The sequence below is a fragment of the Sciurus carolinensis genome, chromosome 8 (genome assembly GCF_902686445.1).
Source record: "Sciurus carolinensis chromosome 8, mSciCar1.2, whole genome shotgun sequence".
Classification (NCBI taxonomy): domain Eukaryota; kingdom Metazoa; phylum Chordata; class Mammalia; order Rodentia; family Sciuridae; genus Sciurus; species Sciurus carolinensis.
This window is the reverse complement of record NC_062220.1, coordinates 133,166,467-133,182,260: the sequence shown is the minus strand read 5'-3', so window position 1 is coordinate 133,182,260 and position 15,794 is coordinate 133,166,467. Positions and strand designations below refer to the sequence as shown.

The 15,794-nt window shown below is 47.4% G+C and overlaps 1 protein-coding gene across 10 annotated transcripts in view; it reads right to left on the bottom strand.

The window, feature by feature from the left end:
• Nucleotides 1–15,794, bottom strand: part of Cit (citron rho-interacting serine/threonine kinase) — a 156,201-nt gene that overhangs the window by 83,032 nt on the left and 57,375 nt on the right. For 9 of the 10 annotated variants that reach the window (XM_047560000.1, XM_047560001.1, XM_047560003.1 and 6 more), the window contains exon 10: nt 11,578–11,761. In XM_047560000.1, coding sequence (XP_047415956.1) covers nt 11,578–11,761 — 184 coding nt within the window. Of the gene's footprint in view, nt 1–11,577; nt 11,762–12,518; nt 12,838–15,794 lie in introns of those variants that run through there. The other variant, XM_047560010.1, reaches the window with a different exon arrangement.

Sequence of the window (15,794 nt, the reverse complement as noted above, 5' to 3'; positions counted from 1 at the left end):
ATATTTACATTCTATTTAGTTTTCCTATAGACACAAAAATCAATTCCTAGTACCAATGGCAAGCTCTCAATAGGTAGTTCTGAAGAGAAGAGATCCATACACTGCCAACAGACATTCTGAAATACTATCATAATTCATTTTTTATAAGATTTTCATTAGCCATCCTTCTGACTTTCAGAGCAATATCAAATCATTGCTGATAAATGTGTTATTCTAGAATTGACTATAATGTAAATCACTGCTTGAGAGGTTGCATCGATGCTGGCCTCAGAGCCACCGAACGATCACCAAACACAGCTCCTTGCTCTTCAAGCGGCAACTCGTTGGTCTGTGAAATCTTCCTAAAATGTACCACCTTATCAGGCACAATATCATTCAAAGGTAGAAACCACCATTGCTTTAAGGGGAGTCTGTGGAGACTCCTGCAGCTAGTCAGAACTCCAAGGCTACGGGCCACGTGGTCCTGAACTGCGGGTGTGCAGTCATGAAGTTCTGTTGACCCTGGGATGGGACAGAGTCCACCTGCTACCTGGAGAGTCCTCCAAGAAGTTTCTTTCATTCTCAAAATCCCTAAACATCAACAAGTATTTTTTTTTTGTCCACTTCCAGTTGTGTGAGCAAGGAGGGCAAGAACATCGAGGGGAGGACCTAGGACTCAGGAGCGCTGAGCCTCGGGCGCGGCACCTGCAGTCCATGCTTCCCACCAGAGCAGTTTGCCCCCAGTGGACACCTGGCAGCGTCTGGAGACTTTTTTGTTTTCACGAATGGGGGAGGGAATGCTATGAACAGAGATGCTGCTCAGCAATCTACACTGCACAGGAGAGGGCCCCCAGGATTCATCCAGCCAAGAAGGTCAAGAGCGCTAAGCCGAGAAACCCTGCTGGAGAGGACGGAGGGTAAAGGGAGTCACGACTCCTACCCTCAAGGGAGGTTCAAAGCAGAGGCTCTGAGATCAGCACTCTTGAGTTCAAATCTCAACTCTGCCACTTCTTGGTTGGACAGCACCAAACACAGTGCTGCAGACGCTCAGAGGGGCAAGGGCTCAGAGGAGAGGGAGAGCGGGTCACATGAGAGAGGGTGACCTCTAGCTGTGACAGGCTGCGCTCCATGCTAAGCCTGAGCCCAGGACAACCTGGAAACCCTAGAACATGGACAAGCCAGGTCAGGCCACTGCCACCCCCGGAAACAGCTCAACCCACACACAAACGCTACTCTCCCTCCGGTGGCTCAGGGGGGTAATTAAATGGGAAACAGGATGGATATTGGAAGCCCAGACCGGTTCCTGCTCCGGGCTCGGTGAGATGCAGTACAATGAGGCTGCTAATAAAAGAACATGCAGCCTGCCCACACATTGCTTGCCTGCTCCTCCTGGCCACACCTCGGATACACAGCCAGTTGTCCCCATGGAGAGAAACGGCACTTCTGAGCAGCGGGTGCATGCAGCCACCACCCACACACAGCAGTGCTGTCTCTTCCAGCACCAAGCCAAGTTTGGGTTTTCCTTTTTTTCCAGCTTCTATTTTCTAGAAAAATTTACTCTGAAATCAACTTCTCTTCCTGATATACACATCTGCTTTATAATTATAGAGGCGCAGAGAGCAGGAAGAGAGGCAATGGCTCGCGACTCAGGGAGGGGTGGGGTCGGCGCTGCCGCTGCAACACAGCAGACGTGATTTCCTCACGTGTATTAGATACGACCTAGACGCTGCTTCCATGGGACCTCGACACTGAAGTAAAAATGATTAAATGCGGTTTTCTCAATGATGTGTCTATAAATAATCCACATAACTAAAAAAAAAAAAAAATCCCTGAATAAAGCTATTCACAGAATACTTCATATCAAGAGAGAACACAACGTGTCCCATGTGCGTACTCACTGATCTCCCCTGCAATGACTAAGACCACGCATGAGCATCAGGCCATCCACAGCTTCCCCGAGGAAGAGGACCATGTGCTGCCAGATCACATATCATAAGTCACAGGCACTCCTGAGACAGCTGAGGGTGGACACTCCATGCTTAAGCAAGAGCAATCAAAATTAGCTCAGGTGAGGGCCACATCTCCACTGTGGCCAATGGCACTAAAACCCACGCAACCATGAGATGCAATGTGGTACAAAAAAATAAAAACCCATCAGCATTCTGCTCCCCAAAATACAATAGCTTTTAAGATGCTGTATTCTGAGGTTTGTGAACTAACTTTATAGACCCATCTTAAAAGACGCAGTGGTATCCATCATGAGCACTTGGAAATATCAAAAACACTGCTCTCGCAGAGTTGCAAAGCCTTGTCTAGCTTTGGGGCAACACATACACCCACACTGATACACTCTACCAGCAGTAGTCTCCAGATGAATTAGAGCATTTTTTAAAAATGATTAATATGTAACTCAAAAGTTGTTTATCAAAAATTATGCTATTAATAAAAAGTATAGCTTCTTTGTGAGATTTTTTTTTTTTTTTTTTTTTTTTTTTTTTTTTTGCGGTGCTGGGGATTTGAACCCAGGGCCTTGTACTTGCTAGGCAAACACCCTACCAACCGAGCTATATCCCCAGCCCCTTTGTGAGATTTTTAGTACACTTCCCACCTCTCACCAGTGCCTACCTTTACAGGTTAATTTCATCAACATATTTCCACCTCTTGCCTGAATGAATACAACAACCTAACTTACCTCCTGAATGTTGTCCCTCTACTAATCAACAATGGTCAGAGGAGACTTTGTAAATGAGGGCCAGATGTTCCAAGCCCCTACTCAAAAGCCTACAAAGGCTTCCTACTCAGGGCAATCAGAGCCAAATTCAGGTTCTGCCAACCTCAACTCAACCATGCTTCCCACGATCCTGAGGCTCCAGCTATCCCAGAGGACCTCTGTTCACTGGGACCCAGCCTCGGGGTCTCTGCCCTTGTTCTCTCTACCTGGAATACTCTTCCCATTTCTCTGACAACTAGTTCCTTGTTATCATTCTGGTAGGACACACTGTGTAGACAGGATTCTTCACCACTCTACCCCCCTTAGAAAGTACTAGGCACACAGCAGGCTCTCAAATATTTATCGAGTGAATGAATGAACAAATGAGTGCTTGTATATCTATTCCAGCAGAAAGCAAGCTCCATGAAGACCTTGCATGCACTTCTATGCCTCAGCTTCTGGGATAGAAGGCCTTCCTGAGCGAATTACTAAGTATTCGTTCAAGGAAGTTGAGTTGCTGCCCATGGTGACACCTATCAGGTGACTTGTAAGTCCATGCTGAGCACCTTCTCTGAGCATCTGAAGTGGTCATCCCAACTCAGTCCTCATCCCGGTTCTGATTTCTTCAGAACTCTGGCCACCATCTGAAACTACCTCCTGTGTGTACTGACTCACCCTGTTTCCCTGCAGAATGTAGCTTGGTGAGGGCAGGGAACTTGGCTGTCTGGCTCACAATTGTGCCCCAAGGCCTAGAACAGTGTATTTGCAGAGTGAATGAATGAATGGACAAATGGGATGCCAGCACTTCTGTGTCCCTGGCAGCTGCAGTTTAAAGGCCACAATGGATCAAAGGAATTCAAAATGAGAAAGATGGGGCACTGAAGCTGGCACCAAAGAGCCTTCTGGCCTCCACATCGGAGATGACCCACATTGGTTCTGGAACAGCAATGTCACAGTGACACGCACACTCCCCATCCAGGAGACACTTCAACACCCAAGGTGGGTGGGAGCTCGTGACATCCATGCTGGGTACAGGGCATAATTTCCACTGGAACTGGATCGCACCGGAAACCTTAAGAATGTTTCACGGAAAACACAGGTTTAACAAACACGTCACCAACTCCATTCAGAGTGAAAAAACTGGATGGAGATATTAGGTCATCTGTCAGGCACCCCACATGGAGCTGGAGTCTCTCAATGGGCAGAAACCAGCAAGATGTCTTTATAAAGTGGAAGCAAAGGGAAAAGGAGAGTCAAGAGCACCCCAGCCCCAGTCCCACCTCTAAATAACAATGACCACCATGAAATGAACACGTGTCCCTGACACTTAGTGCTTCCGTGCAGCTCCCCGGGAAATCTATCCGACAGGCTCTGTTATACCTCCCACTTTAGAGGTGGGAGAACTGAGGCTGAAAGAAGTTAAATGCCCCGTTCACGCTAGAAAGAGGTGGAGCCCAGATCTGAACCCATGTCTCTCTGATTCCAAAGCCTGGACTTTCAATGGTACTTTCAATAGTTTGCTCCTAAAAACAAAGCTTTTATCAGCTATAGAGCTAAAAGTTGGAAAAAACTGGCCACCTTCTGCTATATGCAAGCTCTGTGAACTTGAGAAGTAACCCAAGCTTCATGATCACCAGCTTTCTTATCTGTGAAACGATGAGTGTTCCTGTGACTACACGAGAATGCTTACTAAGCACTTAGAATGGGCCTGGTACGCAGTGAACTGTCGGGGAAGCCACTCTCTCACCTTGATTATCAGACAAGTGCATAAATCCTGTGTGATCCAGCAAAGTCATGACTGTTAGAGGCAGGCAGCGGGACAGAGGTCTGCAGGCAACTAGAGACAAGTCCAAATCTTAGACTGGTTATTACTTACAAGACATCAGGAAAATAATCTCCCCAAGTCTCAGTGTCCTCATCTGTAAAGGGGGATGATATGAGCTACTTCACAGAGCTATGATAAGATCAGGAGGACTGAGTGAGATAAGGCATATAAAGCCCTCGGAATAAATAGCTCCAGGTACACAGGAGGTGCATAAACTATGCAGAAGGAACTGGCATAACCCCTGACCACATTAGTCCAATTCAATTCAATAAATGTTAGCCCAGCCAGGGGCAAAACACTGTTTCAGGCAAAAAAAAAAAAAAAAAGAGACATGGTTCTGCCTCAGTGAGCCTTGGGCAGTTTGGCCAGACACAGGGAACAAGGAGGTACAACTTAGAGGCAGGCTAGGGTCCTGGCAAACCAGGCTTGAGTATCAAGTTCAGGAGAGGTCATTAATTCTGTGCATACTGGAATGCTGTTGAAGGTCTCAGCAGGCAAATGACATCATCTAACCTTGCTTTGGAAGAATTCCACCCTCTGGAGAATGGACTTCAGCCAGGAAAACCTGAGGCAGAGCCATCAGTTAGGAGGCTACTGCAACAGTCCAAACAAAAGTCCATTGGGGTGACAGTGAGGACAGAACAATGCGCACAGACACAAGTATAATCAGAGGTACAACTTGGAGGACTTGGCAACTGAGGATGGGTGGAAAGTTTAAGATGATTCCATTCGCTTGCCTAGAAGGGTGGGGGGGTGGTTCTTAAATAAAACGAGGAAGAAGGCCAAGGGCGAAGTGGGAGTTAAACTCAAGGAACTGAATGAGATCACCAAGAACAGACTCGAAAGAGAAATGAGGTTGGAACTTCAGGTGATGGCGCATTCATTTCAAGGGCCTGAAACAAAGATGGCAGCCACAGAGGTAGGAGGAAAAGCCAGTCTCCAGAATGCAGAAAGCCATCCAGGAAGAAGGTGGTAACTACTAGGACGCATCTCATGGCAAGGTGGAAATCACTGGATTTGGGGGCCAAGTGTAACCAGTGGCTTCTGAAACAGTCATTTCAGTAGAAGGGTGGGAGAGCAGGCATGGAGTGTAGACCACTCTTTCAGGAAGTCTGTCAGAGAGGAGAGGAGATAAGAGGCAAATAAAGCAGAGGGAACCATGAAGAATTCACTTGGGCAAAGAGGAGTTGCCAAACTGGCGCAGAGCTCCAGAACATGTAGCACCATTTAGTCAATGACTGCCTTCGTAAGGGATCCGAGGCAACCATGCAAATTAGCAAGTGTAGGCCAGCAGAAAGCACACTTGACAGATCTTCTGGAGCCTAATCTTTGGGACTGGGATGGGATTGTTTGGATTTGATTTCCTAAAGGTATCTTTAAGACAAGTGAGAAGGCGGCAGAGTGGTCCTGCCAGGGCTGCAAGGCAGCACGCACAGTCTAAATAGAGAACAGAATAAGGCAAACAGCAGAACAGGATGTGCTCGACTAGGAGACAGAAGAAGTTGAAGGAGAGAAAAACCAACACAACTCGCCCAGGCAAGCGCCAGACGTGGGTCCAGACAGCAGTGGGGCAGAAACAGCACAGGGCACTTGAGGGCAGCCACCTGGGCAAAGGCTTGTCACGGTTCCTTAACCCGTTTTGGAAATGCAGCAGATGCCAGGCTCCGGGAATCAGAGAAGACACTGTCATGGTCACTGACAGTTTAAAAACATCAAATCGCAGATCAAACTCTTTGCAATAGCGATCTGGGTGGCAAGCACAATGTCTAAGAGCCTTTGGCTGCATGCGGAAGGAAAGCAATTTTTAAGGGATGATATCCTCAACTCCCAAGTACTTCAATAAAAAGGAAGGATTGGTTGGAGAGTTCCGGCCATCTCACTGGAATGAGCTATCTCAGGCGGATGGGAGGCACCTGGAAGTACAAAACAAACATTTGAGGAGACATGGACCTTAGAGCCATCATGAAACTGAGATCTGCCACCACAAAAGTGACTTGGATCAACTCACTGAATGCTTACTGAGCAGTTATGGGCAATCAGCCTGAAGCCTGGCGAAAAATCCGGTCAAGTTCGTCGAGCTTGCACTCCAGCAAGTAAGAACTCTCAGGGAGGGAGGGCCCAAGCATGTGTTCTGCGCATGAGCGCGCACATAACAGGTAAGAGGCTCTAAATAAGAAGAGGAAGAAATAGAGAAATCCAGCAGCTCTACAGTCCACCTACTCAACAAACCCACAGAAACTGAAAACAAAACCCAGCGTTTAGACCTGCCTGGCAGCTCCCACGATCTCACGATCTCCCTGCCCCAAACGCATGGCTCTTCATTCCGGCAGTGGCCTCCACTTCTGACAAGCATGTGAACCTGGGCGTCCTACACAGATGTCCTAATTTCTCCTGCCTGTGGCATTTGGACTTGGCAGCAGAGCGTAGTGACTCTGAGACTCTGGAGCCACACTGCCTGGGCTCAAGTCCTGACTGAGCTCCTGGAAGCCACAAGATCTTGGGCAAGCTCCTGGATCTTCATGTCTCAGTTTCCTCACGTGCAGAATGAGTGTGATGCACTACCTTGCTCTTGGGTTGTTGTGGAGTTTAAATGAGTTAATCTGTGCAAAGTGCTTGGAACTGGGCCTGGTGAAGAGTCGGTACTCTGCAAGGCTGGCATATTGTTATCACTCTGCCCACCTGAAATCCTCTCCACCTTCCTCGCCACTGATCCAAACGCATGGTCTATTAAAGAGACAACCCAAATATTTCACCTTCCATTCGCACACTCGAAAGGTTGGTGCCAGCACACGTAAAATTTACTGAGGGCCAACCCTGTCCAGAGCTCCAGGAAGATCAGGGTTAATAAGCCCCAGTCCGGCCCTGCAGATCCCAATTTACATAGGGGAACAAACAGACATTCAAGAAGGATCATCACTGTCATTTAGCAAGAACTGTGAATCGGCAGCACCATTAAGTGCCCGTCACATTCTGCCTTACTCTCCTGACTTGCCTAAATCAAGTGATGTCCAGTGCGTCCCATGCTATTCTGCAGCAAAGGTGTCTGCTCTGGGTTCTCTGAATAGTTCCCACAAGTCCACCTTGACAAAGAATGCCAGAACAGGAAGGTACCCATTCTGGGACTGGACCTTGTGATTCTGCCCTCCAGTCTACTCTTCTCTAATGACCACTATTCGCCAATGGGTATTTGGCAAGTGCAGACTGACCTTGTGGTTGGTCAAGATGGTTAAACACTTCCAGGAGAAAATGTCTAAGGCCTGGGAAGCTGGGTTTGGGTCTGACATGACTTAAGACCAACTAATTTTTGCCAAGTCCTTTCCATATCCTCTTGGCAGAAAGACACTACACAAATATAGTGTATTAGTAATAATAAAAATAATGACAGTGAAGATTTATTGAGGCTTTTCGTGTGCCGGCTGTTGGAGCGAGTGCTTTGTGTGTTTCACTTAGTCCTCCCTACCACCCTGCCGGAAGCACCACCACCTCACCTGTGCAGCTGAGAAACCTAACTTGCAAAGAAGCCCCAGCAGAGCAAGGAAGAGGCATCAAACACGGGAAATTTGGAAAGGCAGGGCGGCGGTGACTCTTCCTTCCTCCACTGTGGTCACACAGCTGGCCCCATCACTACATTTTCGGACCCACCCAAGAGGAAAGGAAAGACCTTGAAGCAAAAGGAAGAGAAGCCCCCTTCCTAAAGCAGACGCCATGAACCCAAAAAACCAAGTCTCCTCAAGATCCCACTGCTCCTGCAAGATTGCCAATGTGTGAAGAACTAACACAAAACCAACTGGTTTTTGTCTTGTAGGCTTTTTACCTTCTGAAGGCCTGCAGAAGTGCGCTGTGTTTCAGGAAGAGTTTAAATGAGGCAGAGCCTCAACCTGAGAGGAAGGAGGAAGGACCCAGAGAAATGTGCCCCACACTGACAGGGAGGCAAGAACACTAGGATTCATTTTATTTTTAAACCTTGAACACACTGATTTCTGTCACTACCCTACTATTGTAAAGTTCGAGCAAACAGAGGTTCAAGGAACAACCAGGCATTCAGAGCTTGGGGATTTGTTTTGGGATTCCTGTTGGCTAAAAAGGAAAAGAGGCCCCAGAAAGATACTGTCTAAAACTCGTCTTGCCGGAGTCCCAGCCCAAAGACAACCAAACCTACTTCCCCGTGACCCCTCCTGTTCTCGAGCCACCAGGACCTCCCCCTGTGCCTCATCCACTGAAACACTGAGATCAAGATTGCTGCTAAACCTAAAGTCAGGATGCCCTCAATGCTGGCTTTAAAATGGTCTGGGGTCCCCCACAAAAAAATAAAAATAAAAATAAAAATAAATTTTAAAGTCCTAAAAAGTGAGAAGCAAACACAACAAAAATCATTCTCATGGCCAGAGTCTCTGAAAATTCCTCACTCATTCAGCTCCACCTCCGAACGTTTCATTCAATTCACTGGCAACAAATCTGGGGTCAATTTTCCTGGCACAGTAGAGCGGCATCTGCAGTTGCCTCCGTGGTGTGAAGAGTGAGTAACAGCACAGGTAATCAGCATGTGTAAATAAAACCTGTGATGCCAAAAACAGGGAGGGGGAGAAAAGGAAACTCAGGAAGACTTTGGAGGTCGCTGGTGGCAAAGGTGACACCTCGGGGAAATGCCTCCCCTGCAAATTAATTCCGTAACCGTAAGTTGACAGAACCGCAGGAGCTACTCAGCAATCTCACTGCATCTCTTTACTGGATTTCTAATCGATCATAATCCAACACGTTCAGGGTCACCTACATCCAACAGGTGGAAAGCGTTTAGGAAATGATGCTATAGGTTTCACCCACAGAGCTGCCCTTGGCGGAGTAGCCACGTCCTACACCAACATCACAGAACAGGAAGAGACGGGAGATCTCACTCCAACCCCAAATCGGCATGGAAAAGACAGGTGAGTTCCTCAAAGATGGGAATACACCAATTCCACCTTCCAGAGGAAAAATACAGTTTTGTTTGTATGGACTGTTTTATTTATTTATTTATTTTAAAATGAGAATCATATGAAACATTCTGTCAGGGCATGAACAGAAGCTTATTTGCTGCTTTGGAGAGAGATTTTGAACTACCAAAGGTGAAATAGCAAATCTTCAAACACAGTAAGCAACATAAACACATTCTGGGAGAAAGGACCCTGGGTAAATTAAATCTAGAAATATTTATCCAGTACCTGGGCCTTAACACTGAGATGCCCTGCCAGGGAGCTCCCTCAACTGAGCTTTCTGTGAGCAGCAGGAAGACGCAATTAGAGTCTTCCTGAAAAATAAGCAATTAATCACACATGCTTCAGATTGATTGTGGAGCCTGCGATCCTCCCTACCACTCTCCCTGTGCCCCTGAAATCTAACTCCCCTGAGTGCTCCCTGATTGTTCAGGTCACGATCAACACCCTAAGCCAGCTCTCGCCTGGACCCGACCAGCCCACCGCCACCCAGAACTACAACTCCCCACACGCCTCCTCCTAGCCCGCTCTGTGACCTTCAGTGTGCCGTGAGTGTCAAGGCTGCACTGCCCACAGGGCACACATCCTTCAACGCTGGGCCTCCACTCCTGCCCCCTGCTCTGACACCAAAGCAAAACCTCCCAGCCCTGCTGGGCCCTCGCAGTCCATTCCAGGGCACATTCAACAGCTAGTCAGGTTGCTGCCTCTCCTCCCACCATCCAGATAGCTTTGGGTGGTGGAGCAAAGAATCCAGAAAGGCACATCCAACGCACCCAAATTCCACCTGAATATTCAACAAGATCTCAGGCAAGGGAATAAAGAAAGCCCACCTCAATATTTTCCACATAAAAACCTCTCCCAAATTCAATCACAGCCCACAACCCTATCTCATAGCAAATGCCCAACTCCCCATAATAGTCCAAAATATTTTCAGGAACGTTACAGTCAAAACAGCACCCATGGGAGACACCATCCAGGAACCAATATGACATCCCTTCAAATCGATATCTAAACTACAACACAACAAACAGGGAATGAATGCTGCCAAGGAGAAAATCAAATTCTGCTTCTCTCCTAAGTGGGCAGCAACTAATTACCCAACATCACCCCCAAGAGCCTCGAAGTGAGGGAGTCAGGGTGTCTGGGGAATAACACAGTCGGTCTAAGACCTTCCTGGGGAACTTGCTTCTCTGAAAACAGAATGGCATCAAGCTCCCACATCCAGAGACTACTGCATTTTACAGAAATTCTAGGAGACTGGAAGCCAGGACCCTCCAATCAAAACACAGTGCAAATGCATTTTTCAATAGCTTTTTCTAAGAAAGGGAAAAGACCTGCTAGGTCAAGATGTTTGCAGCGAAATTTATATTTCCATTTCCTAGTTTCCTGGTTGGTTTGCCCCCCACCCCCACGAAGCCCAGTTTCTGTGAATCAGTGACTCGGCTACATCACACTCTCTCCTGGTGGCTCCCACTGACGGGGCTTTCTCTGGCCGCCAGTGCTCTCCTGGCTCAGAGGCTCAGCTGCCAGATCCCTGATCTTGCAGCATACTTGGAGAGGAGCCGAGCATCGTCTCTCCCTGAGAGCTCTGGTTCAGCCACTTGCAGCTCAGTTAAACCCATCAGGAAACCTTTAGCTCATGAGCCACAGTTTTTAGGATTCTGTCAATACAGCGAGATAGCAACCATCCACCCACTCGAGGCAGGCAGACACAGAGACGACGGATACAGAGGTAGGCAGCTCATCTCAACTCCTGCACGATCTCCCTTTGACCAGGGATCTGCACTGCTAGAAATCTACTCTCTCCTCCCCACTAAAGACGACCAAAGACTGGAAAACTAGCCCAAAGTAACAAATTGACGATTACAATGCCAGACAGGAGCAGGCACCTCACACGCTGCAAAGCGAGGATATTAACGGTCTAGCCCCCCAATACCCAAACAGGTAGCCCACTCTCCAAATGCAGACAGATCAGCAGCCTCCCTCCGCCGCACTCCCCCACCCTCCCACCGCCACCACCACCACCACCGACACCTTTGGCTCTGTTTGCCGTGCATCAATGCAGGTCCCCAGAAAGTCAAATGTTCACTTACTCAGATCTACCAAGAATCCCCAGTGCCTTGCTGTACGAAAACCCCACAAACGGCAGTTCTTCGCCCGAGAAACCTGAGGGGCTCAGCTGGCATGGAGAGGATGAAACCCACGAATTCTTCTCTGGTTCATCAAAATTGGAGGTGTCATCGTCAGACTTGAGGGTGGGGACGAAGGGGGGAGGCGCTGGTTAAAGAAAAACAAGAAGAGGTGGGAGAGAAAAAAAAAATTCAGATGGATTCCACACTGTTGCGGAGAAGAGTGTCTTACTCCTTCGGCGTTGGCGACAGCACTGCAGCGCCTGCTTTCAATCTAGCTTCTCGCGCAGCAGACCCAGCCTCGGCTCCTACAGCAACAAGAGATTAACCCCTTCCCTGCCAACATGGCCACCGACCCGCAGACAGGCTGCCTCCCCGGCGGGGGCAAAGTGAAGAAGGAACTCAAACAGGTCACTCGGTCCAACGCAAGCGCTGGACAACTCATGGGAGCTCCTTCCTGACATTTCCAGAAGGCTGCTGCGAGGCATCGGCTGGCTCGTGGCAGGACACCAGATGACCTAAACCTAGTTAGTCTCTCCTGCAGACAGGTCTGAATTACTAACATTGAGCGCTAATCAGTGAAATCAGATGGAACGTCTACCTTTGGTGGATTAACCGGAATAGGAGGAAGGAACAGGAAAGGGGGCTTGGGAGGTTCTGGAACTCATGTGAAGGTACCACTGCAGTGAGTTCATTCATCTCCGGAGGAGTCTACTCGGAGAGCTTATTAACCACTTTTTTTTTTAGTTCATCATCCCTCCTCCCCAGCGCAATCATGCCCGTCGAATCCACTGCAGTTTAATCAGCATAATGAAACACCAGCCAAGTAAAGTTCCTCCTGGTGATTTACAGCACCCGGCGCTGAGGGTGGGATGCACAGATGGACAGCTGGGCACAGGTCCTACCTCTTTACGGCATGACTGCTGGCTAGGGTGCATCACATCCTCTCTGCTTCCTGCCGACCTACTAAGCTCTCTCGGTCAGGGAGGTAGACACCTGTCCATCAGTCACCAGGAGGCTGCCCATCACGGGGGGCTCCCAGGGGTATCTCCAGCCAGAAGCGTTGCCATGGCTGCCGGCTGGGGCGTCCGTGGTGGGCCGGCCGGGGGGCAGATGGCCAGCCGGCATCACATCCCCCGCAGTGCAGGCTGCGTGCTCCCCACTCTGAGGCGCGTGCTCTGGCTGTAACCCCACCTGGCCGCCTGCGTGGCAGGGGCCAATGCCGATCTGAGTGACAGAGCAGCATGAGTCACTGCCCGCCAGGGCCCGCTAGAGCTCCCCCTAGGACAGCTGTCACAGCCCTTCACGGCCCAGACTCCCTGCTTAACTCCTTCTTTTCTGGACAAGGCTGTACACCAGAGGTGAGCAGCAGTCTGTTTTCCACCTGCAGACTCAGAAGATTCTGGCTGTCTCCCGAGCACCCCAGTGACAACATCGGAAGCAGCACTAGAAGGAACGGGGCGAGGAAGGGATGTGCAGGAGCGAGGAGACGAGCAGAGATCTGGCTGCTCCGGGAAAGTGCAAAAGAACATTCTCAGAGCTTCAGGTGCACTGAGACGAGGTGGGAGAGGGAGGAAGATGGAAAATGTACAATGTGCACTACCAGAAAATTATTTAACACCTCCAAGCTGCCTCAAGAGAATCTAAATCTTCCCCATCAGCGTCAGAATCGCATGCTTAATACTTTAAAAATTAGCTGATGGAAAGAAAATTTAGATTGAATGCCTCAGCCCATATCCCATGTGTACTTCCATCAATACAAGTGCAAATCCAATTCGAGTTCAATTACCCAATACCTTTTTTGAAAGGAAAAAGTTTTTTTAGTGTAAATTACAATTCATAATGATCAAAAAGATAAGTTTTCCATCCCAAAATAAGGAAATGAGATAAAGAGAGGAAATTTATGGAGAGAGAAATTTGCAGTTGATACTAATTAGGAGCACAGTGATTAACGACACGTCTACAATCTTAGCGAGTTAAAATCCCAGTTCTACTATTTACAGGCTGTGTGACCCTGGGAAAGTCACTTAACTTCTCTGTGCCTTAGCTACAACATGGGAATAACTACTTCAAAGGGATGTCACAAGGTTTAAATAAAAGAGTCTATATAAAGTGCTTGGCTCAGCTCTTAGCATACAGCTAACACCATAAAGATTGTTTGCCATTATTATTATTGCTCACATGAGGTGCATGTTTATGGCAGGTCTTGCAGTTATTAGAGGTTAGTGAGGTACAGTAAAATCTCTACTGAATATTCTCTCCTGCGCAAGGCACAGACACATCAAGGTGAATGTTTATGTTAATCCTATCGTATCATTTAATTCCTAGCAGAAGTTTAATTCACTTTCCACTATATACTAATTCATCCTTAGGAGACTAAAATAGAATTCCATTTCTGAGTGCGGAGTCTGATTAATAGAAGGGTAGGAGCCACACTCGGAGAAATAATCATGACTTTTGAATTTCTATACTATAAAATGAGATTCATCCATAAAACTCCGTCATGCTCAAAGGTAGCTTAATGTGGTCAAGATTGGAAAGAGGGCTGGATCATTTTCAAGTTAAAAGAAAGGAGAAGTCATTGTGAAATCCTTGAGCTGGTGACAGGTAAGATGTTCACAGATTAAAAGCTAGGAAACAACCTCTAGACAGGTAGCCAGGTAAGTGCAAGAGGAACTTTGAAAAGAAGGGCTTCACAAGACCACATTTATGTGGGGGCAAAACCACAGCCTTAGTCAGAGAGAAGTGGAGGAACTGACAATAATCTACTCTCCAAAAAGTGCTGAAGATGCTCAGCAGGATCCTTTAGTGGGAAAGAAATAAGGTAGCTAGCGAGAAACTATCTCAGGTAAGGTGTCTACATTTACAGTAGTATCCTGCACAGTGTGAGAATCACAGTTCAGGAAATTATCATGACTACTGTTTCTAAAAACACTGGCAGACACAGTGGAAAATGACTTACAGGGACACTTTGATGGCTCAGGGCACATAGGAGTTTGGTGTTTGTCTGTCTCTCTCTGCACACACACACACACACACACACACACACACTCTTTCTCTCTCTCTCTCACTCACTCATTCTGCCATGAAAGAACAGAAGCAGATACAAGAAAGGGGAGAATTAGTCCTCCAAAAGCTGCAGCTAAAAGTCTGAAATGGACCATAAAATAAATTTTAATTTATTACCAACAAAAATGAGTAGAAATTTGAATAAAAGAATAAGACACTTTGAAAAAGATCCAAGCACATTTGGAACCAAACAGAACTTCTGGAAATGAAAAGGACGGTTGTTGAATTTTAAGTTTAAGACTCACTGGATATGTTAAATAGCATGTTAGACACAGCTGAAGAGAAACTTAGTGAACCAGTGATTAGGTCTGAGGAAATCACACAGAACCATGATACTCAAAGTGTGGTCCATAGACTGGCAGCATCAGCACCACCCAGGAGCTGGCTAGAAAGGCAGTCTCAGGCCCCACCCCACATCCACTGAATGAGAACCTGCATTCCTAACAAGATCCCCAGGTGATCCACAGGCACCTGTGAATGAGAAGCACTTGTGAGAAGGCAACACCCAGTGACAGAGATGGAAAACCTGAGAGCTTGGGAGACAAAGAACCACACCGCTGAACACAGGGTATGTAACAGGGGACAGCAAGAGAGGGTAGTGCAGTCTGAATGCCACACTCAAAACAATGACATAAAGCTCGGTCAAGCCTAAAACCTACCAAAGTAGAGATCACATCTATCTTAGGAAACAATTCTCCTGTTTCTTGTGCTGAATCGAAAATATTTCTTTTTGATCCTCATAAACCCGCCCCTGCCTTTTTTTTTTTTTTTTTTTTTTTTTTTTCCTTTTAAAAACATTACTGGGCTGGGGATGTAGTTCAGTGGTAAAGTGCTTGCCTGGCATTCTTGAGTCCCTGGGTAACTGACAGCATTACAAAAACAGAAGGGGCTGGGGGGTATTAATAGGTCATTGAAATCATACTGATTGATTTTGATGGAGGTACACACATGGCAACCCAGCATAGCATACAGCGGAGCACCAGGCCCATAAGGGGTACACAATAAATATTTAATGAGCAACTATATAATTAGATGGCTTGAACATGGGTCTTGCAAAGAGAGCACCTAGCATAACACAGACCACAAAGGTATTTGATGTTTGAATTAGATGA